The sequence below is a fragment of the Ranitomeya variabilis genome, chromosome 6 (assembly GCF_051348905.1).
Source record: "Ranitomeya variabilis isolate aRanVar5 chromosome 6, aRanVar5.hap1, whole genome shotgun sequence".
Taxonomy (NCBI): domain Eukaryota; kingdom Metazoa; phylum Chordata; class Amphibia; order Anura; family Dendrobatidae; genus Ranitomeya; species Ranitomeya variabilis.
The window spans coordinates 18,754,059-18,779,830 of record NC_135237.1 but is presented as its reverse complement, the minus strand read 5'-3'; the positions used below and the strand labels follow the sequence as shown (position 1 = coordinate 18,779,830).

The following is a 25,772-nucleotide window of genomic DNA, read 5'->3' as shown; positions in this document are numbered from 1 at the left end:
CGCTCCAAAAGTTTGGCAATTTCAAGACTGCTGCATCCCTCTGCAAGACATCTCACAATTTTGGACTTTTCAGAGCCCGTCAAATCTCTCTTCTGACCCATTTTGCAAAACAAAAGGAAGTTACCCAATAATTAAGCACACCTTATACAGTATAGGGTTCTGATGTCATTAGACAACACCCCTCCTCATTACAGAGAACAGCTTGGAGTAGGACAACATGTATAATAATCTTTTTTTATATATAGCGCTAACATATTCCGCAGCGCTTTACAGTTTGCACACATTATCATCACTGTCCCCGAATCTAAATTCCCTATCAGTATGTCTTTGGAATGTGGGAGGAAACCGGAGAACGCGGAGGAAACCCACGCAAACACAGAGAGAACATACAAACTCTTTGCAGATGTTGTCCTTGGTGGGGTTTTAACCCAGGACTCCAGGGCTGTGAGGCTGCAGTGCTAACCACTGAGCCACTGTGCTGCTGCAGCGCCCCAGAGTCCTGGTCGTTGCAGTACTGTGGCTTCGCCACTAAGGGGAGCCATGGTGCGTTCGATGGCACTGAAGGAGTTCCTCTGATCAGGTATCACAGACACCAATATGTTTCACAGCTGGGCCTCCGGGGGGAGCTAAGGGTGCTATTCATTAGGCCACTCCCCACCATAGTGGGTAAACTGGGGGTCAGGCAGGAAGTTAGGGAGAACGCTGACTGGATTGAACGAAGCAACACCTAGTGAGAGAGGGTGTTGTGGAGGAAGAGACAGTAGGGTCTCTGCCAGGGGTGGGATCCTGGCAGAGGCTTGGCATTGGAAAGAACCTAACGGGACCGTGCCTGCTCAGCATAGCGGCGGTGCCCAAGAAAGGACTAGAAGCGAGATAGATTGTGCTGAGTGAGAACCGAAATCAAGCAGAAGGAGAATACCAGCAGGGGTTTTGTTGAAAGAGGCAGCACCTTGCTGAGGCGCATTACCGGTGGCCGGAACGCCGAGGGAGTGGAATAATATACAGCTTTAAGCCATACTCCAAACAGCGGCAGGACAGTCAGTCTCAGGCGGGCTGTCTACCACATATCACCTATGAAGTCTTGGGGGGCAATTGCGGGAGAGGGGCGTCACTAGGGTCCCGGAAGAACTCCAGGCCTACCTGACAAACGGGTGCCGTTCCAACCTGAATAACAGGGAGGGATGGAATAAGAGAGGAACATCTAATCGAGTTGTGAGGGAACTTAAGAAACAGACACAACAGTTGTGGGGTACTTTCCGTGAGCACAGCAGGGAAGGACTACAACACACAGCGCTAAGAAGGAAGGCACTGATTTCCACCTGTGAAGAGAACTCTGGAGGTGCCATTGGACCGGCCGGACTTGCGCAGCCTGGTGAACCGTATTCTGGACTGAGGACTCAGAGATCTCCAGTAAAGAGGTAAAGAGACTGCAACCTGGTGTCCTCGTTATTTACCGCGACCTGCACCCCACAACTGCACCGCTACACCACCGTTATCACCACCTATTTCACCGGACGTCCCCCACTGACGGACAGGGCCACGGACCGGGTCTAGCCACCGTGACAACCCCAGGACTGAGATCCCAGAGGCCCGGCTCCGGGTACCCCTCGGCCCTGCGGCGGTGTGGGGGCGCGCCGCAGACTTGGCGTCACGAACAGGATCTACTTAAGCCTGAAGAATCAGGTCATGTGTGCCTAGAGACTGTGATTTACTGTACTTGAATCGTACTTTATTGAAAAGACTGTGTGTTGTGCCATTTGCTGCCAAAATCCGCCGCCATTGCAGCGCTGAGGAGAGCGCAGGAAGAGAAGAGGGGCGTGGAGTGGGCGTAGACAAGTTGGAGAGCGCGAACAGCAATGGCCGCCCAGTCTAAGTATTTCTGCACGGTGAGGACGTGTCCGTCAGCAGCAGAGATCCGCCTCCTAATTCTTAATGGGGGTCGGAGGCAGAGAAAACGAAACCGCTCCCGAAGGAGAGAGCGGGAAAAAGACCAGGAAGTGACCCACGTGGAGGACGCTATGGCCAGCAGCTCCGAACCCGACAGCGGGGTTGAAGTAGAAGTCTCCCCCGACTACCCGGATGAGCCCAGCAGCCCGTCCTTCGTGGATAACACCAGATTCCTGAGAGCCGAGATGGAGGACTTATATAACCAGCTCCTCCAACTGAATGTGAGAGTCCAGGCTCCGCACCCGGTGGAGCCGGTAGAGGGTTCCCGGACATCGGAGTCCTCACCGGAAGAATCAGTGGGACCTGCTGCGGAAAGTGAACTTACACCAGTTGGTGAGTCCGCCGATCCTGCCCCGTCAGCCGAGGGTGTGTTAGTGGGCCCCGTAGCGGCACCACCTCTCCCGGGAACCCATAGACTCCAGTGCCTGCTACCATGGGAGGAAGCCACGGGCATGGAACACCGCATGCGAGCCCCGATCACCCCTACTCCCTTGTTGGGTGAGGTCCACGCGGAGCGCACGGTGTGCCGCTGGGTGAACCCCGGATCCAATCTTATGGGGTTCCCCGGGGTGGAGACCCAGAAGGGGGAGATGGTACAGGCCCTAAGCTGGGAAGAATACCGAATCCAGCTAGAGCACCGGTGGCGAGAGGAGGAGAAAATACATCAGGCTGGGCGGGAGGCCCATCATCAGAAAGATCTGGCGGTCAAGGACCGGGCCCGCAAGGACCCCACCACTCACCAGGCCCCGCGCAGGCAGGGCATCGTCACCATTTTTAAGCTCCGAGGAGGCTGGGGCTTTATTAAAGAACCGGGGCTATACGCGGAGGTCTTTGTTAACTGGCGGGATGTCGAGTCGCACCTCAGAGAGGGCCACCCCGACCGAGACCTCTACCCGGGAGACAGCGTCGTCTATACCAGGCATCTTGGGGAGAAGGGGTGGTTCGCTCTGAACGTCTACAAGCAAGAGAAACCAGCCCCTGTAGCCAAAGTGCCACCGTGTGACCGATCTGTGACCACTTCGGTCGCCCCACCCTGTCTGATCACAGAACCTGCGATCTGCCGCCTGACCACCGTAGCGGCCAAGGAGGTGCCTCTTCGAGTGATTGATGTTCCTGATGTACCCGCGCAGAGAGAAGTGGGAACGCAGACCCTCATCACCGCGCACGATCTGGTTGTGCAACAGACCCGCACCCATGGGGTGTACCTGGCCGCGGGAGTGAACCTGGAACCTGAACTGCCTGTATTGCAGGGGTTCCCCCGCCAGGTGGCGCCTCGTGGGGGATTCTGAGATTTTATTGCTTGATGAAAATGTAAATAGTTACTGTTTGTTCTTTTGTTCCTGTTGCTGCTAAACCCGTTCAGGGTAAACTTTAAAAGGTGACCCCTTTGTTGACCCGGGGTCACTATTGTCGTTTTCTTGAAGTTTTGCACAAAGTTACACGAACTGCAGTAATCATGGACTGTGCATGATTTAAACTTTCCTGTAAATAGTTTGCACCTTCTTAAAGGTGCTTCCTACTGGTTTTGTTTAAAGACATTTTGCGAAGATACCATTCCGGAGCCTTTGCATGGACTGGTAGGCTGAGAAGAAGAGCTACCTCAGAAAGACTTGATCTCCTCTTAAAGGGGAGGTGGGAATTGAACCTGAAAGTGATACTGTTTTGGAACAGTAATGTCATGATGATGCTTTGCAAGAAATGTAACCGTTTTACATGAAAAGTTATATGTGTTTAATATGTTTGAAATGTGAAGCTTGAATAATGTTCTTCAAAAGGAAAGATGCAGAAAGCCTGTTGAGGTAGACTAGAGTTCTGCATGGATAGAAACGTAAGAAAGTAATAATGAAGGTGAGGATAGAAGGTAAACCCTGCGTCCCCATAGAAAGTTAGTTCGTTACTAAGGACAGAAAGTAGACCCGTAGGGGTTAGTGAGTGAGTCCTTATAGGAGCCAAGCAGAGTGGGCTCCATGTTCTCAAACTGAAAGGAATGTTATGTCTATACTATGTATAGTAGAGAAAGGCAGTAGGCCCTGGCTGAACGGGGCGGTCCTGTAAAAGAAAGGAGAGGCAGTAGGTCTGGTGCCATAGGGACAGGCGGTCCTGCAGGTTCAAAAGTAGGAGAATGAAGAGTTACTTTGCCCTGTAATGTGATTATAGGAAGGCCTTTGATAAACTAAGAGTGTATGTTTCTTAAAGGCAATGTTAATTTATTGTTCCAGCATTTGCACTTAGTAGAATACCCGGTTGGGTAATGAGAGTAAATTGTAGCCTGTTGCTATGATATTTGATTATGTTTTGTAACGTTAAAGTGTCCTCACCTCCCATAAAGGGAAGCCTGTTCAAGTATGCTTATTGTTTTGCACTCAACAAAATTGTATGTCTTTTTGCTAATCTGTATTGTTGTTTTTCTTCCCAGTCCCGGAGTACTGTGTTTAACCAGGGGGGAGTGCAGCGCCCCAGAGTCCTGGTCGTTGCAGTACTGTGGCTTCGCCACTAAGGGGAGCCATGGTGCGTTCGATGGCACTGAAGGAGTTCCTCTGATCAGGTATCACAGACACCAATATGTTTCACAGCAGGGCCTCCGGGGGGAGCTAAGGGTGCTATTCATTAGGCCACTCCCCACCATAGTGGGTAAACTGGGGGTCAGGCAGGAAGTTAGGGAGAACGCTGACTGGATTGAACGAAGCAACACCTAGTGAGAGAGGGTGTTGTGGAGGAAGAGACAGTAGGGTCTCTGCCAGGGGTGGGATCCTGGCAGAGGCTTGGCATTGGAAAGAACGTAACGGGACCGTGCCTGCTCAGCATAGCGGCGGTGCCCAAGAAAGGACTAGAAGCGAGATAGATTGTGCTGAGTGAGAAACGAAATCAAGCAGACGGAGAATACCAGCAGGGGTTTTGTTGAAAGAGGCAGCACCTTGCTGAGGCGCATTACCGGTGGCCGGAACGCCGAGGGAGTGGAATAATATACAGCTTTAAGCCATACTCCAAACAGCGGCAGGACAGTCAGTCTCAGGCGGGCTGTCTACCACATATCACCTATGAAGTCTTGGGGGGCAATTGCGGGAGAGGGGCGTCACTAGGGTCCCGGAAGAACTCCAGGCCTACCTGACAAACGGGTGCCGTTCCAACCTGAATAACAGGGAGGGATGGAATAAGAGAGGAACATCTAATCGAGTTGTGAGGGAACTTAAGAAACAGACACAACAGTTGTGGGGTACTTTCCGTGAGCACAGCAGGGAAGGACTACAACACATAGCGCTAGAAGGAAGGCACTGATTTCCACCTGTGAAGAGAACTCTGGAGGTGCCATTGGACCGGCCGGACTTGCGCAGCCTGGTGAACCGTATTCTGGACTGAGGACTCAGAGATCTCCAGTAAAGAGGTAAAGAGACTGCAACCTGGTGTCCTCGTTATTTACCGCGACCTGCACCCCACAACTGCACCGCTACACCACCGTTATCACCACCTATTTCACCGGACGTCCCCCACTGACGGACAGGGCCACGGACCGGGTCTAGCCACCGTGACAACCCCAGGACTGAGATCCCAGAGGCCCAGCTCCGGGTACCCCTCGGCCCTGCGGCGGTGTGGGGGCGCGCCGCACTGCCCTATATGAAGATTGGGTGGTACTACTGACTGCGTAAAAGATTTGCAAATTTTAGGAAAAAAGCTGCTTAGAATAATGGTGGACACCCAAACATGACGGACAATAAATGATGGCTTTATTTGAAACAAAAAGTACCAAACAATTTAAAAACAATTAAAAACACAGACACAGAAAGGGAGTGGGCAGGGAAAGCCAAATAGTCCCAATATATATTATTATTAGGGATGAGTGAATGTGCTTGGTCATACACAGTTATCACTGGAGTATCTGGGCGCTCGGATGTACTTGTTACGTGGCAGGTGCTCGATTTCAAACTCAAATCCCCGCCACACGTTTGGCGCCTGCTACACAGCCATCAAGCATGGTTGGATTGCTTGCGCATCAATGTAATGCTGTAGCCATGTTGTTTTAGGCATTACAGTGATTGGCTGGCCGTATGACATCATCAAGGGTTATAAAAGAACAGATGCCGCCCGCCTCGGCACACTGACGCCGTTGCACTTCTCAGGAACACTTTGCATTGGAGGGAGAGAGAGTGCTTGTCTAGGCCTGTGTGTACACAATATAACGAATCAGAGGCCTGTAGTATAGATACTGGTGCTGAAGCTGAACCGTCATACTAACAGCCCTTCTAAGGGTTAATTTTGTGCTTTGCTTTGTATCAGATACATTCTGCATTTAGCCCAGGGAGGGAGAGAGAGTTGGAGGAGCAAGAAGAGTGTCTGAAAACAGTCTTTAGTCAGGGATTAGGGCTTTGCAGTCTGTTGCTAAATATATAGCTGTGGCAGTTGATCACATTTTTTTTGGGGGGGTGAAAAAGTTGACAATATTGTAATTCTTAAAATATTACATGCTTTGTGGTACATTTCAGTGTTCTATAACAGTCCCAGAAAGCGTTGAAAATTTTTTTTATGATTCAATTACTCATCCATAGAGTATTACGTGCTTTCTTGGTACATTTCAGTGTTATATAACAATCTCAAAAAGCATTGAAACATTTTCCTAGATTCAACTGATCACCCATAGAGTATTACATGCTTTGTGGTACATTTCAGTGTTATATAATAGTCCCAGAAAGCGTTGAAACATTTTTTTGTTTTTCAATTACTCATCCATAGAGTATTTTGTGCTTTCTTGGTATATTTCAGTGTTATTTCACCCATAGAGTATTACGTGCTTTGTAGTAGATTTCGGTGTTATACGGCACTCCAAAAAAGCCCCCTTGGACACATAACCAGTTGAAACAGCAACTGGCGTCAGTGGACCCCCTTCCCGCACAGGCCTGACCACGGTCACAATCTCTGCAGCAGAGATCGCTCCGCCCCTGTGCAGAGACGTCTAACAGAGGCTCCAAGGCAGGTGTGAATAAAAGCAACAATAAAAGGCAACAAAGAGCAAAGCAAAAGGGAGATCACAAGAAAGTGGAAAACAAGGATAAGACAATGGGTCACGTGAGAGGATCGTAAAGAAATGTAATGGGGAGAAAGGAAAAAAAAAACATCATGAAAAAAAGTGATACATGGAATACGGGAAAGGAAACGAGCCACTGAAAAGAAAATGAAAATCTGTAAAGGAAAGGCATAAAAATTGTTGAAGAAATTAGAACATTGGGAATGTGAGTAAAAAGGAAAGAAAGGAACAAGAGAATGAAAGGGCAGTAAGCAAAAAAGGAACATAAGAAAAGGGTATACTGGAAAGAAAATGGAGTGTGGGAAAGGAAAAAGAAGGGAAAGAAATAGGAGACAAAAGAATAGAAGAGAAGAAAAACTAAATGAAAAGAAAAGTTTTAAAAACTAAGTTAAAGAAAGAAAAGAATGAATATTTAAAAAGGAAAATGAAAAATGGGAAAGTCGATTTGGTCAAAAATGGAAAGAAGCAAAAAATGAATTGAGAAAGAAAATTCCTTTTTTGAAATGAAAAAAAAAAATCTGATACTACAGAAATGAGCAAAGTAAAAAAAAGAAGAAATGGAAAATGGACAAAAAGGGAAATAGAAGATTGAGAATAAGAACCTTGTAATAAAGGAACTTAATATGGAAAAAGGACTAGTGAAATGACAATTGAATGCAAAAGGTAAATTAAAAGTAAAAATTAGGAAATTAAACTTTTGATTTGTCTTATCAAATAAAAAATCAGGGAAAAGTTGTATAATTGTGGAGGTCACAGGATGTCGGTGTCTTATAGGCGTCTATAGTATAAGACCTGATGGTGTCGCTGTCCTATAATCCGTCACATCAATCACAGAGAGAAAAATGCTCGGAAGAAGAAAGTCAGCGCAACCGAAAACAGAAAAAGAAAAATGTAAGAATTCGATAACTGAACTGATTGATAATAGAATTGACAGAATTGATAATATGAGGATAAATATGAAATTAAAGGTTATAAAGAGGCAAAAAAAATCAATTACCAAACTCCTTAAAAACATTTTGTCCGTTATACAATTTATCACTTTCCCGTCGTGTAACAATTTTGGAGCATCTTGTTTTATTCCGTCCCTCTGTAAAGGCTCCTGGAAAATCCTAAATTAATTCTTAGGCGGGTGTGACCAATTGGAGCTGGGGGTGTGTCCCTGCAGAGTCTGAAAGTGTCCAATCAGCGCTGACAGTATGAGACACGCCCCTTTTGACAGGCGGAACAGTAACAGTCAGGTTCTTGATCATTTTCTAGCAGGAATAATGTCATTGCTTAGACACCTGTGTTTTATAAGGACTATATTAGGAATCTATGGGTGATGTGCTCAGGCCTACTGCTCTCTGGTGTCGGCCACGGTTCATGGAATCTTCATATTAATTCCATTCTTACATGAGAGGATGTGTAGAAATCACTGAACCAGAGAAGCCGCTATCCCCTGTGTCGGGCGCCTTGAATCCGCCATGTCGCCGGCTCAGCACAAGTAGCAGCAGAAACGCTTCAAACGCACTTTGAAGAAGGTACTTCACTGGAGAGAATGATAGCGGCAGAGCCCAGCTGAGCAATTAATGGCAGCACAGCCTCAGAATTTAGGACATCAATTGGAAACCCAGGCAGACATGGGGAAAGTCTGGCCTGGAGGAGACACCACAAACTGACGGCACTTCAGAACCCACGAAATCCAAGCAAATAAAATCTATGGAAGACTTCTATCATAAGAGCATGCTTCAAGTTATGCTACAGTATAAAGCATGGAAACAGGCCAGTGTTCATGACCTTTCCTGGCAGCATAGAGTATACAAATGCAGAAAAGATTCATTACAATAAAGACTTCCCCTGCAACAATGTATCATCCTCCTCCAATTATTATCTTACAACTGGCTGAAATGTTCACTATATGTTCTATGTTTTCTCCAATTTATCAGTACTATGACTGATCAATGTTATGTGTCTATGAATCAACTAAATGTATTCTACACAAATCCTAACAGCATACAGATCCGGGAAACTGGAAATAAAATGTAAATTTATACATCATCGTCATTCTATTCAATCAGAAAATACTGCACCTGTACACAATACTCAAAATATTACAATACTGCTAACCTATATACAAGAATATAACTACTATAATACTGCCCCTATGTACAAGAATATAACTACTATAATACTGCCCCTATGTACAAGAATATAACTACTATAATACTGCTCCTATGTACAAGAATATAACTACTATAATACTGCCCCCTATGTACAAGAATATAACTACTATAATACTGCTCCTATGTACAAGAATGGAACTACTATAATACTGCCCCTATGTACAAGAATATAACTACTATAATACTGCCCCTATGTACAAGAATATAACTACTATAATACTGCCCCTATGTACAAGAATATAACTACTATAATACTGCCCCCTATGTACAAGAATATACTATAATACTGCCCCCTAGGTACAAGAATATAACTACTATAATACTGCCCCTATGTACAAGAATATAACTACTATAATACTGCTCCTATGTACAAGAATATAACTACTATAATACTGCCCCTATGTACAAGAATATAACTACTATAATACTGCCCCTATGTACAAGAATATAACTACTATAATACTGCCCCCTATGTACAAGAATGTACTATAATACTGCCCCCTAGGTACAAGAATATAACTACTATAATACTGCCCCTATGTACAAGAATATAACTACTATAATACTGCTCCTATGTACAAGAATATAACTACTATAATACTGCCCCTATGTACAAGAATATAACTACTATAATACTGCCCCTATGTACAAGAATATAACTACTATAATACTGCCCCTATGTACAAGAATATAACTACTATAATACTGCTCCTATGTACAAGAATATAACTACTATAATACTGCTCCTATGTACAAGAATATAACTACTATAATACTGCTCCTATGTACAAGAATATAACTACTACAATACTGCCCCTATATACAAGAATATAACTACTATAATACTGCTCCTATATACAAGAATATAACTACTATAACACTGCTCCTATGTACAAGACTATAACTACTATAATACTGCCCCCTATGTACAAGAATATAACTACTATAATACTGCCCCCTATGTACAAGAATATAACTACTATAATACTGCTCCTATGTACAAGAATATAACTACTATAATACTGCTCCCTATGTACAAGATTATAACTGCTATAATACTGCTCCCTATGTACAAGAATATAACTGCTATAATACTGCACTAATGTACAAAAAAAATAACTACTATAATACTGCCCCTATGTACAATAATATAACTACTATAATACTGCTCCTATGTACAAGAATATAACTACTATAATACTGCCCCTATGTACAAGAATATAACTACTATAATACTGCTCCTATGTACAAGAATATAACTACTATAATACTGCCCCCTATGTACAAGAATATAACTACTATAATACTGCTCCTATGTACAAGAATATAACTACTATAATACTGCCCCTATGTACAAGAATATAACTACTGTAATACTGCTCCCTATATACAAGAATATAACTACTATAATACTGCTCCTATGTACAAGAATATAACTACTATAATACTGCCCCTATGTACAAGAATATAACTGCTATAATACTGCCCCATGTACAAGAATATAACTACTATAATACTGCTCCCTATGTACAAGAATATAACTGCTATAATACTGCTCCCTATGTACAAGAATATAACTGCTATAATACTGCCCCTAGGTACAAGAATATAACTACTACAATACTGCCTCTATGTACAAGAATATAACTCCAATAATACTGCCCCAATGTACAGGAATATAACTAATATAATGCTGCTCTTATGTACAAGAATATAACTACTATAATACTGCCCCTATGTACAAGAATATAACTACTATAATAATGCTCCTATGTACAAGAATATATCTACTATAATACTGCCCCCTATGTACAAGAATATAACTACTATAATACTGCCCCCTATGTACAAGAATATAACTACTATAATACTGCCCCCTATGTACAAGAATATAACTACTATAATACGGCTCCTATGTACAAGAATATAACTACTATAATACTGCCCCCTATGTACAAGAATATAACTACTATAATACTGCCCCCTATGTGCAAGAATATAACTACTATAATACTGCCCCCTGTGTACAAGAATATAACTACTATAATACTGCCCCCTATGTACAAGAATATAACTACTATAATACTGCCCCCTATGTACAAGAATATAACTACTATAATACGGCTCCTATGTACAAGAATATAACTACTATAATACTGCCCCCTATGTACAAGAATATAACTACTATAATACTGCCCCCTATATACAAGAATATAACTACTATAATACTGCCTCTATGTACAAGAATAAAACTACTATAATAATGCTCCTATGTACAAGAATATAACTACTATAATACTGGCCCTATGTGCAAGAATATAACTACTATAATACTGCCCCCTATGTACAAGAATATAACTACTATAATACTGCCCCCTATACACAAGAATATAACTACTATAATACTGTTCCTATGTACAAGAATATAACTACTATAATACTGCCCCTATGTATAAGAATATAACTACTATAATACTGCCCCTATGTACAAGAATATAACTACTATAATACTGCCTCTATGTACAAGAATATAACTACTATAATACTGCCCCCTATGTACAAGAATATAACTACTATAATACTGCCCCCTATGTGCAAGAATATAACTACTATAATACTGCCCCCTGTGTACAAGAATATAACTACTATAATAATGCTCCTATGTACAAGAATATAACTACTATAATAATGCTCATATGTACAAGAATATATCTACTATAATACTGCCCCCTATGTACAAGAATATAACTACTATAATACTGCCCATATGTACAAGAATATAACTACTGTAATACTGCTCCCTATATACAAGAATATAACTACTATAATACTGCCTCTATGTACAAGAATATAACTACTATAATACTGCTCCTATATACAAGAATACAACTACTATAATACTGCCCCTATATACAAGAATATAACTACTATAATACTGCCCCTATGTACAAGAATATAACTACTATAATACTGCCCCCTATGTACAAGAATATAACTACTATAATACTGCCCCTATATACAAGAATATAACTACTATAATACTGCCCCTATGTACAAGAATATAACTACTATAATACTGGCCCCTATATACAAGAATATAACTGCTATAATACTGCCCCTATGTACAAGAATATAACTACTATAATACTGGCCCCTATATACAAGAATATAACTACTATATTACTGCCCCTATGTACAAGAATATGACTACTATAATACTGCCCCTATGTACAAGAATATAACTACTATAATACTGCCCCCTATGTACAAGAATATAACTACTATAATACTGCCCGTATGTACAATAATATAACTACTATAATACTGCTTTTATGTACAGTAATATAACTACTATAATACTGCTCTTATGTACAAGAATATAACTACTATAATACTGCCCCTATGTACAAGAATATAACTACTATAATACTGCTCCTATGTACAAGAATATAACTACTATAATACTGCCCCTATGTACAAGAATATGACTACTATAATACTGCTCCTATGTACAACAATATAACTACTATAATACTGTTCCTATATATAGGAATATGTTCCTATATATAGGAATATAACTACTATAATACTGCTCCTATGTACAAGAATATATCTACTATAATACTGCTCCTATGTACAAGAATATAACTACTATAATACTGCCCCTATGTACAAGAATATAACTACTATAATACTGCTCCTATGTACAAGAATATAACTACTATAATACTGTTCCTATATATAGGAATATAACTACTATAATACTGCTCCTATGTACAAGAATATATCTACTATAATACTGCTCCTATGTACAAGAATATAACTACTATAATACTGCCCCTATGTACAAGAATATAACTACTATAATACTGCTCCTATGTACAAGAATATAACTACTATAATACTGTTCCTATATATAGGAATATAACTACTATAATACTGCTCCTATGTACAAGAATATATCTACTATAATACTGCTCCTATGTACAAGAATATAACTACTATAATACTGCTCCTATGTACAAGAATATAACTACTATAATACTGATCCTATGTACAAGAATGTAACTACTATAATACTGCCCCTATGTACAAGAATATAACTACTATAATACTGCTTCCTATATACAAGAATATAACTACTATAATACTGTCCCCTATATACAAGAATATAACTACTATAATACTGCTCCTATGTACAAGACTATATCTACTATAATACTGCCCCTATGTACAAGAATATAACTACTATAATACTGCTCCTATGTACAAGAATATAACTACTATAATACTGCTCCTATGTACAAGAATATAACTACTATAATACTGCCCTGTGTACAAGAATATAACTACTATAAGACTGCCCCTATGTACAAGAATATAACTACTATAATACTGCTCCTATGTACAAGAATATAACTACTATAATACTGCTCCTATGTACAAGAATATAACTACTATAATACTGCTCCTATGTACAAGAATATAACTACTATAATACTGCCCCTATGTACAAGAATATAACTACTATAATACTGCTCCTATGTACAAGAATATAACTACTATAATACTGCTCCTATATACAAGAATATAACTACTATAATACTGCCTCCTATGTACAAGAATATAACTACTATAATACTGTCCCCTATATACAAGAATATAACTACTATAATACTGCCCCTATGTACAAGAATATAACTACTATAATACTGCTCCTATGTACGAGAATATAACTACTATAATACTGCCCCTATATACAAGAATATAACTACTATAATACTGTCCCCTATATACAAGAATATAACTACTATAATACTGCCCCTATGTACAAGAATATAACTACTATAATACTGCTCCTATATACAAGAATATAACTACTATAATACTGTCCCTATGTACAAGAATATAACTACTATAATACTGCTCCTATGTACAAGTATATAACTACTATAATACTGCCCCTATGTACAAGAATATAACTATTATAATACTGCTCCTATGTACAAGTATATAACTACTATAATACTGCTCCTATATACAAGAATATAACTACTATAATACTGTCCCCTATATACAAGAATATAACTACTATAATACTGCCCCTATGTGCACAATAATTGTACTCCACAGACAGCGCCCCCTACAGGTAATACAGATCCTCGCAGCAGTTGTTTTCTAAATCTCTAGAATGGTGTATACCATTATATAAATACAGAAGCAAAAAAAGAAGAGAAGCCAGCACTGCTGAAGGTCCTCATTATGAGATTGCCGTGAAGTGGCGGGGTATCTCAAAGAATTGATCAATTATTTGCTAAATGTCTCATATTTGAACTACAGTTAGAATTCAGTAGGTGCATGTGCACCATTTGTATTGCGTTCTGACAGTGCTGGTGCAGTGCTGGCTTCTCCTTTTTTTTTTCTATTACATAAATACAGACGCAGCTGTAATAACTTTCGGCCATCTCTGAATCTCCAGGCATTAGGTGGTTAAGTTGAGTTTGTCAGGATCTAATTAGGATCTGTGGTTTGATAGAAATCTGCTGCTGTTAGTTTTCATGTTTGTCCTCACAGATCACAGGATGAGACATTTCGCTTCTGATTTGTTTCTTTTATAATCCTTTTTTTTTTTTGTTCCCAAAAATATAAATATAAAATAAGAGATGACCCAACTGGAGAAAACAGTGTGTCGTCATTATGTGCGGGGGTGTAATGAATTAGAGGAATTTTTAGTAATGTCAGTTATGGCTGTAACGAGTTAATTTATGTATTGGCTTTCTTTTTCTTTTAGCTATGGGGTCAAACTTTTACAAAAATATTAAAAATAAATGTCCTAATTTAGAACATTTGTTTTCCTTTACAATCTGATAATCGTTCTATGAGACTTATTTTTACCAAGAATCGTTTACAAGTTGCTGCATTTCAGGCGTCTAGGAGGAACATTAGAAGGAGCGCACGGTGCGCAGGCTGTATGTGTATATGGTATATTCACCCCAACATTCAAACACCAAGAAGCTGAAGTCATGGGATGATGGAAATCACAGGAGGAAGATGTTAATGATCTATAAATGATGGAAAAAAAGTACTCCCCTCAATATTGAAATCGTAACACCAAGAAGGAAAAGTCGTGGAATTCTGGAAATCAAAGAATGGAGACGTTACTGATCTGCAAATGTGCAGAAATCTCGACACTTCCAGCCTTAAGATTATTCCTGGTCATCTGAGGAAGGTTCTGCAGCTGAATGCACCTGGGCAAATCATCAAGATCCACTGCTGGCAGCTACTGTGTGATCACCGACCAATGACATCCTGATGTGCTGGATGGAGACAAGTCTGGAGATGCTGCAGTCATGGAGGCAGGTGTAAGCCACGCAGGATGCTCAGAGTAGCACCAGCAACATGTGGCCTGGCGTGGTTGGGTTGAAAAACGGCTCATGGGAGAAATGACCGTAAGACTGGTTCCAGTGGTCTTATATATAAAGTGGCTGCGGGCGGTAGCCATGACAGAGCTGCTGCTACGACACGCCATGACACTGTACAGAAACTTGTAAGTCCTGACTGGGTGTTAGTGTTGTGAGGGCCTTGTGCCCCAGGCCTCCGTGCCGGTAGCCGATGACTGGCCAGGACCACGAGTTCCACAGATAAATAACGAAGACTTCTGTTCAAACATGGGGCCTCTACTGAATTTGATAAGGGTTATGTACAAGGGGTAGCGTGTACACGGTCTTATGGACGTTTGTTTCACAGTGTAACGTATCTTCACACACCGTTTCCTTACACTATAGGCTACTCCAGGGCCGGTGAAGCACACTGATTCGCCCTACTTCCTCACAGCCTAGCTTGTCGCCACAGTCCTGATCCTTGTCTCTCTACTTCCATGTGCTATCACTATGGACGCCCTGGATCTACCACTCGGGACCCCACTAGTCCCCCACACACTCAGTCTTCTTTTGGTCTGTTACTTTCTTGTTCCTTTGTCTCCTTTGCTGTAGTTCACCCAAAAGGCAGAACTGCTCACAGACACTGTTACTTGAACTTTCTGACTCTGCAGTCTGTTGCTGGGCAGACATAACTTTTCTCCTACAGTCTATGCAAATACCTATCTCTATCATGTATTACATCATTCACTATACATCATCCCATTCTACATTATACATTACCAACATTGCCTATAACACCGCTATACACTATGGATTACATCATACTATCAATAATTATCACACAATACAGACCAAAAGTTTGGACACACCTTCTCATTTAAAGATTTTTCTGTATTTTCATGACTATGAAAATTGTTCATTCACACTGAAGGCATCAAAACTATGAATTAACACATGTGGAATTATATACTTAACAAAAAAGTGTGAAACAACTGAAATTATGTCTTATATTCTAGGTTCTTCAAAGTAGCCACCTTTTGCTTTGATGACTGCTTTGCACACTCTTGCCATTCTCTTGATGAGCTTCAAGAGGTAGTCACCGGGAATGGTTTTCACTTCACAGGTGGGCCCTGTCAGGTTTAATAAGTGGGATTTCTTGCCTTATAAATGATGTTGGGACCATCAGTTGTTTAGTGCAGAAGTCTGGTGGATACACAGCTGATAGTCCTACTGAATAGACTGTTAGAATTTGTATTATCTCAAGAAAAAAGCAGCTAAGTAAAGAGAAACGAGTGGCCATCATTACTTTAAGAAATGAAGGTCAGTCAGTCTGAAAAATTGGGAAAACTTTGAAAGTGTCCCCAAGTGCAGGGGCAAAAACCATCAAGCGCTACAAAGAAACTGTCTCAGATGAGGACCGTCCCAGGAAAGGAAGACCAAGAGTCACCTCTGCTTCTGAGGATAAGTTTATCCGAGTCACCAGCCTCAGAAATCGCAGGTTAACAGCAGCTCAGATCAGAGACCAGGTCAATGCCACACAGAGTTCTAGCAGCAGACACATCTCTACAACAAGTGTTAAGAGGAGACTTTGTGCAGCAGGCCTTCATGGTAAAATAGCTGCTAGGAAACCACTGCTAAGGACAGGCAACAAGCAGAAGAGACTTGTTTCGCAAAAGAACACAAGGAATGGACATTAGACCAGTGGAAATCTGTGCTTTGGTCTGATGAGTCCAAATTTGAGATCTTTGGTTCCAACCACCGTGTCTTTGAGCGACGCAAAAAAGGTGAACGGATGGACTCTATATGCCTGGTTCCCACCGTGAAGCATGGAGGAGGAGGTGTGATGGTGTGGGGGGGCTTTGCTGGTGACACTGTTGGGGATTTATTCAAAATTGAAGACATACTGAACCAGCATGGCTACCACAGCATCTTGCAGTGGCATGCTATTCCATCCGGTTTGCGTTTAGTTGGACCATCATTTATTTTTCAACAGGACAATGACCCCAAACACACCTCCAGGCTGTGTAAGGGCTATTTGACCAAGAGGGAGAGTGATGGGGTGCTACACCAGATGACCTGGCCTCCACAGTCACCAGACCTGAACCCAATCGCGATGGTTTGGGATGAGCAGGACCGCAGAGTGAAGGCAAAAGGGCCAACAAGTGCTAAGCATCTCTGGGAACATCAAGAGAATGCCAAGAGTGTGCAAAGAAGTCATCAAAGCAAAAGGTGGCTACTTTGAAGAACCTAGAATATAAGACATAATTTCAGTTGTTTCACACTTTTTTGTTAAGTATATAATTCCACATGTGTTAATTCATAGTTTTGATGCCTTCAATGTGAATATACAATTTTCATAGTCATGAAAATACAGAAAAATCTTTAAACGAGAAGGTGTGGCCAAACTTTTGGTCTGTACTGTATATCACAATATATGTAAAAGATGCATAACATTTATTCACATAACGCGATTGGTGTCTTCAGGGATAGGTATGTGACAGTCCAGTCCACACCTCTTACACACACACTGCCTCACCAGGGACATCCCTCTGTAACAATGTATCATCCTCCTATGCCAGTGCATTGTATCTAGCCAATGCTTCCTGTCTCTTTGCTGAGGCTTCAGCTCTTTTCACCTTTAAGCACTGGAGATGAGACTGTTTGAGGGGAGGACAGAAAAGGACCAAAGCACCTGACCGGAGATCACTGGAGTGGAAGTAGCATTGGCTCGCCAGCGCCTGCGCAGAAGAAAGAAGAAGCCAATGTCTATGGAAGGGCGAAACATCAAGTGTAATGGCGGCATTGCAGGCGCGGGACTCCGGGGCCATCGCTACACGGCACAGGGCCCTGGGAGGGGGCTGGTATGCTCATGAAGACCGGAGGCAGAGTTTTCTTCCATACCGCATGCCACAGAGCCTGGAACAACTCATTACCATAAACGAATAAAAGAGCATTTCTCCACCACAAGATGCCAGATATGAGCATGCAAGTAGGAATATTCTAACCATTCTATAACCTGTATGCCCATATTAATAGGTTACATAGGTCTAAGGGGGTGACAGATTCCCTTCAAGGAGGTATATACTGTATATAGCGGGAGAGATCAGTATCCACGTACAGGACGTTGTGCCAACCATTCCTGTATCTGCAGAGTATGAGTGCACCCCAGACGTGTGGGGGTCTGATGTTACCGTCCTCCGTCTGATAATAAATCCTGAGGTTAAATTAATTTATTGCACTGAAGTTTATTTCTATGATCTCAGTTGTGTTACTGGATATCGTTGCCCCTCTGGGTCTGTGATGTCATCGTGCAATAATGAAATAGGCCATAAATTACTAAATACTGGCAAAGGCGCCATGTAAGATCCACCACATCTATAGATCATGTGGAGCACGGACAGTATCCGCACAATCAGTTATGTGTAGATCCCATTAGCATTGCTGAGCCACAGATAAAGCAGAGATGAGTCCTGGAGTTCAGTGTGAGAACGTCCTGGATTGTGCTCTGATCAGCGTCAGATTAGTCCGGAATATGTATGCTCTGATTAGTTACTGAGCAGGAATTACCATAATTAGGATCTAATTAATTTAAAGCATGAAAATAGCCTGGATTACTCTCTGATTAGTTCAGAATGTGAGAACAGACCACGAAACTATGAGAATGTGCGATGCGAGAATATCCTGGATTATGCTGTGATAACACTTTACATAGTTTTAAGTATGAGAATAGTCTGGATTCATTTCTAATCAATTGAGAAAATTACATGAATTTTGCTGGGATTAGTTGCAACGTTCATTAAATAGATGAGAACATCCTGAATTGGACTTTGATGAGATAAGTGCATGAGAATAACTCAGATATGCTAGATTGCTTTATCATATGTGAACAGTCTAAATTATGATCAGAAGAGGAGAGAATACTATGTGTTATGCTATAATTATTTTAGAATGTGAGAATAGCCTGGGTTACACTATGAGAATATGAGAATAGCCTGGGCTACACTATGAGAATATCATGGGTTACAAAGAATATCTTTGTATACTTTCTAGTTGAGATTATGAGAAAAGACTAAATTATGTTTTATTTAGTTGAGAATATCCTGGGTTATTCCCCAAGGTCATTCACACACTGGTTCTCATTGTGCTTTGAGAGAAATAACAAAAAACTGTTAGGGAAAGTAGTAATCGTTATAGCAGTACGACCCTGGCAGGATGGCAGAGTGGACTGTGGACATTGTTCCTAGAACTCTTCTCCATGCAATCTGCAGCCCAAGGCCTCGGCCCGCTATATCAAACCTGCCGCTATAGTCCTAGTGGTGTACTGGGAATGAAAGCTTCTATGACACCTGATTGTTTATGGTCTTCCTTCTTCCAGCATCAGATGGTGTGTCGGGTGGTGAAGACGCAGAGGGTGCAATATTCTAGGAGGATTCATTACCTGGCTGAGAGTCGTTCCACATTTCAGCCTCGTATCGCTGGATTTTCTCTGCACAAGCCTCCTCTTCCTTCTTGATCAGACAGTATGGGTGCATCACGGCCATCTGAGAACATAAACAAAGTGATACATCAATTACTCACATCACAAAACCTTTTACCCAATGTTTATGACAAATCGTCCTACACAATGGATCCACTATAATAATATAACAATTGCCACAGAAGTGGTGGTAAGTAGACACTTATGGGGCCACCACATCTGTCCAGGATCAACCATTTCCTTCCGTTTCTTCCCGCAGATCAGATCTTTTTTTCACTGTAAGACATCTGGATACAACTCCAGCGCTCCCCAACAGTCCGGACATGACAAGTCCTGCCCCACCATTAGACCGACTCTTTGACTCCTTTTCAGTTGACTTCTGCACAAGAGCCACTCAGTCCAGCTCCTAGAATATAGTCCATGAACCATTAGAAGAGTTTTTGGAGTTTGCAAAGTTTATATTAGCTTATCAACTAGAAGAGGAGACACTTCAGCATGGTGGGCGGATTGCGTCATCTCCACCGATCATCCTCCACCGCGGTCATGTCACAGTCACAGTCTATACTTTGTCCACATGTTGAGCCTCATTCTTCGATTCTGTGTAAAGTGTCGAAAATTACAGTCATTTCTCAGGCACTTAGGAAAAAAAAAAAAATGAAAGAACAATCTTGTGTAATCCCAGCCGAAAGTGGCTCAGTCAATTTAGATTACTTTCTGAGAAGGAAAAATCATAGACATTCAGGAACGAAGCTACTAAGTCATCAAAATGTTCGGTTCTTAAAATATAACCCATTAAAGGTAAAGGTCCGGGGGGAATACAGAAGAGTGGCAGGTAGTGGCTCCTTGTTACAATGTTTCCTGGAAATATCTCATTGTAGATCTCCGCCATGGATAATTACACCTGTCTACCTGCAGAACAGTCATTTACGATGGTGGGGGTAGTAATCATCATAAGACGTAGCGTTAATCATGGATTGAACAACATGAAGCTGCTTTTCCTTACAATGAGGTCCGCGGCCATTGGGTATTCCCATTGTCGGCACGTGCCATGCTGATCGATGGGATCTGGCGGCTTGGGATATTTCCCAGTTTTTGCCTGCACATTGGCGCTCCCATCCATTCACGTTTACAGAGTTTTTTGTTCTGATCACCCGGGGCCACATAATTCAACACAAACCAAGAGTGAGGGCCCTGATCCCAAGAGTTTATAATCTTTGAGGAAATAGGGGAGGCAAAAAAGGTAAAAAAAAGTGCTTGTATATGATAAATATTCACATAACGCTGCCAGTGTGTGTATAAATAAAGGTAATAAGTGTATTAAGTGCATGGAGGTTGGGGAAATAGATGACAGAGGGGGCAAATTCAGGGGTGTAACAATCATGGTTCCAGTAGGTATGACCATGACCACGCACATGCAGGAGAGGGGCCTGCTGACACCAGCACCTACTTCAACTGGATGTGCATTCACCGAGAACACACATGCAGCGTAGGGACTCTATGGCTCCCTGCACCTTAATACACGCAGCTGGCCAATCAGAGGCTGGCAGCTGATGTAGGCAAGCCAATCACAAGCAGCGCCTGGCAGTGACGTTATACTCTGCCCATGCGGCACAGTGAAGTAATCTACTGAAGAGGACATCTGAGTCTAATATAACCCCAAGACAGAAAGAGTGCTGCTGGGGAGCTATGGTAGAACCATGCAGGAAGATGGCAATATTAGAGAATGCACAGCGCCAGGGAACAGCAATCCGCTGCCTCTCTTTGTCAGGACAATAACGCATCTTGACTGACAAGCGATGTACGAGGCCACAGTTGTTTTTACTACTCGGCTATTGGGGAACTCACAGTGAATGAATAGTATATATACCTCCGATTCCAAGTCATGGAATATATATATGTATCCCAGTATGGTCACTGCCAAACTGGACAATAACAGAAGAAACTAGCTGCCACCGCCAATCGTTTATACAGGTCGATTCGAAACCAGTTAAAGATGGCATATTGATTAAGGGGTGTGGTTTATAGAGCAAGAGGAACAGAGCTATAACATTTTTAGATATTTAATCTAAAAAGTAGGCAGTGATTATAAAAATATACAAAGGTGTTACAAAATGGACAAAACAATACAGTATATACAATCACATAAAATAAAAAGGTTAACAGAAGAAATTACCTAAACCTGATGCTGCAGGGTTAGCTCTGTTTCTTATGAAAGGGAGCTTTGTTTTTTGGGGGTAACGATAACAGTAACAGTAAAGTTCTAGGTCTGTATCGAACACCTAGTGTTTGGGCACGAACTTCTCCATAAAGTCCATATTACTGTTTGGATTCGGCACCCTGAACATCATATGTTTCCCACGTTGTCATCTGTATGACAGCACAAGAAATACCAATGGCTCAGATTGGTGGTAAGATTATTACCGCTGGTCAGAGAGCTGCGGTTCCCACGCTGTCATAGTGCTTGCAGTGATCTCATTTAAGTCACAGCAGTTCATTGTCCCAGCTCACATTGAAGTGACGTCGTGAACGCAGTCTCAGTGACCTGCAGTAAACTTGATGAAGTCACCGCTTGTCACTGAAGCTGCACTCGTAGCACCTCATTCTCCCATGATTTCAGCTTGAGTGGTTGCATCATGGCATCGTCGAGGTTGTAAAGTACATATCACAGAAATGGAGTATGGGGCATGGGACAGTATGGCTTATCTTCACTTCGGACTGTTGAGGGATATGGTTGTTTACTATTTTTCTATTTTTACAGGGGACAAGGGCTTCAATGGAATAGACATAGTGAGTATCATGGTTGTTTATTATTATCTGTTTTTACAAGGGACAAGGGCTTCAATGGAATGGACACGAGTTGAATATAAATGTGCTTTTTAATTTTTAACTCAAATAAAGGAGTCAGTGTCTTTCTTTAACAAAAAAGATTTTATTCTGGCTGTGTCTTTTTTACAATCTACCTATAGGGTTAGTAATGGGGGCGGCTTATAGATGCCTCTCCTTTACTATCCTCTGGGCTTGATGGCAGCAGCCATAAAACAGTTGACATCAACCCCACAAATATTACCCCACTTTCCACCGCACCAGGGCAAGTGGGAAGAGATATATAGATGAACTTTTTTGGGGACAGCTGCGAGCTGCTATTTTTAGTCTGGGAGAGGCCAATATCAATGGCCCCTTGCCAGTCTGAGAATACCAGCTCCCAGCTGTCTGCATTAACTTGGCTGGTTGTGAAAAATCTGGGAGACCCCATGCTGCTTTTTTTTAATTATTGAAATTATTTAAAAAAACAGCATGGGGACACCTCTATTCTTGATAACAAGCCATTATAAAGCTGACAGTGGAGGGTTACAGCCCACATTTGTCAGTTTTGCCTGTGCTGTTTTTCAAAAATAGAAGAGACCCCACATCATTTTTAAAAAAAATTTATTTAAAAAACAGGCGCCGGCTAATGAATACTTCTATCAGCGATGCCTGCTCCCGCTGTCACAAACTTTTTACCACCAGTCACAGCTGCTGCCTCTCACTGTGATCTGACAGCATGGGAAGAGCAGCTGTCAGACCAGCGGTAATAATCTTACCACCAATCAGAGCCTGTGTTTGCCGTGCTGTCATGCAGATGACAGTGTGGCAAACAACGGATGTTCGGGCCCCCCATTTTTCTGAATGAAGTTCGGGCATCAATTTTTTAGATGTTTGGCCGAACCCGGTGGACCCGAACAACCACAAGTTCGCCAAATACCAATCTTCACCCCTGGAGGTCCCAGGCAGGAGATATTACTGCCACATTTCTTATCACAATTTTACCTTTCTATGGATTGCAAATATGGCAAGGATAGCTTCATCCATGTGGCCGATGTTAATTTGAAAGTGTTACAGCAACCGCCCAGTCAAATAAGACAATGTGTTATGTTTGCCATTTTGTCACGACTCGGAAAATATGACTCTCATATCTGTCATGTCTATTCTGTTCATAAAAGCCCCAATATTCATAACTTGCAAAGCAGGTCAAAGCAGCTTAAATTAGTTTGCCTGCCGGTTCTGTGACACAAGCAGTTAAGGGCCATAAATCTGTCACCCCCCACATTCTTCTGTAAGTTGAGGAATGGAATGGTGTCTGTGATCTATGAGATGACCAACTTTAATTACCTGTTTGCAGAGGGGGGAATTAGAGGATCTCTGCCACAGTAAAGGGTTACCTGGAGGTCATCCATAAAATCCGTGCTTCATTGCGAATATGAGAAGTTTAAACATTGTACAATTATACCTATAGCACCCAGTACGTCCCCATAAAGAGTGTTGCCATTTATGTGTGGGCCATGCAGTGCCAGAATGTATCACATAGCGCTAGCTACGCGTGCTCCCAGAGAGCACCAGTCATTGCCCCACACAATCACAGCATTAGCATGGATCCATACTGTACCAGTCACATTGATGCCCCCATGCAATGTCAGCCATAGACTAGCTTTTTACTACAATAGCCAAGTGTGTGCCCATAGACTGCCATCCATATGGTGCCATTCATAATGTAACCCCATAGAGTGCTAGCAATAGCATGCCTCCATACAGTGTGTGTCATACTGTACCCAAATATTGTGCCAGCTGTAGTTTACCCTCATACAGTGTTAGCCACAAATGCCCCTATATTGCCAGCCACAGTGTTCCCTCGTGTGGTGCAAGTCATGGTGTGCTCCCATATAGTGCCACTGCCATCTACAGCCTAACACCTTTCAGTGGCATGAGCACGTCGATATACAGTACACAGTACAGTCTGCCTAATGTCCAATAATCATCCAAAAATGTGTCTCCATTGTCAGTGAGTCCAGCTGGTGGTCCCAGGACGTCGTGCGGGAGCAGGGGGGCCCCAGGTTCAGCCACTCAGCACAGCGTATGGCCACATTACCACAAATGTACGGTAACTGGAATTCATTCCCTAAGAAGAGTCTGGTTTCTGTGCACTGCCCGACAATTAGATTGTAGAACTTGGACTTTACGTCCTTTCTTGCGGGATGTGATTTCTTATAAACTATGCAAATTGTTTCTTCAGGGAGGAAGAGGACTAGAACTCTAGTGCCACCTATGGGAAGTAGTGATCCTAACAGTCAGTGTCGACGCTTTAACGAGCCTTGTCACATGACATGAGATAAAAGCCAAACCAGAATCTCAATTTGCAGACACTGTGTTTCGGGATACTGCCCCTCATCAGTGCAAAGTGTGGTTTGGCTGGGTGAGAGGCATCTAACCAGGATCCAAGGGGTATCGCTTCTCCTTGCGTGAGAGTAACATGTCAAGCCTGCCATGCCAAGGTGAGGAGACTTTTAAGCCTCCAACATTCCAAAGACATACTGATAGGGAATTTAGATTGTGAGCCCCATTGGGGACAGGGACGATAATGTATGTAAAGCGCTGTGGAATAGGTTAGCGCTATATAAGTGAGTAAAATAAATAAATAAATAAGCCTTGCAATGCTCCTCTGGGAAATTAAATATGCAAATTGTCTCATCAGAGAGGAAGATGACTAGAACTCTAGCGCCACCTATTGGAAATAGCATTTCTAAAAGTCAATGTGAACCCTTTAACGAGCCTTGTCACATGACTTTGGATAAAACCAGAATCTCACACGTTGCACTGACGAGGGGTAGTACCCTGAAACAGCGTTTGCAAATTGAGATTATGCTTTGCCTTTTATCCTAAGTTATGTGACAAGGCTCGTTACAGGGTCAACATTGACTTTTAGGATTGCTACTTCCAATAGGTGGCGCTAGTTCTAGTCCTCTTCATCTCTGAAG

General features: G+C 42.1%; 1 protein-coding gene across 2 annotated transcripts in view; it reads right to left on the bottom strand.

Annotated features, from left to right (window-relative positions):
- The window catches only part of ADCYAP1R1 (ADCYAP receptor type I), a 218,643-nt gene that overhangs the window by 93,106 nt on the left and 99,765 nt on the right, over nt 1–25,772 (bottom strand). For both annotated transcript variants that reach the window (XM_077267987.1, XM_077267986.1), the window contains exon 3: nt 19,945–20,047. In XM_077267987.1, the coding sequence (XP_077124102.1) occupies nt 19,945–20,047 (103 nt within the window). The remainder of the gene's footprint in view (nt 1–19,944; nt 20,048–25,772) is intronic.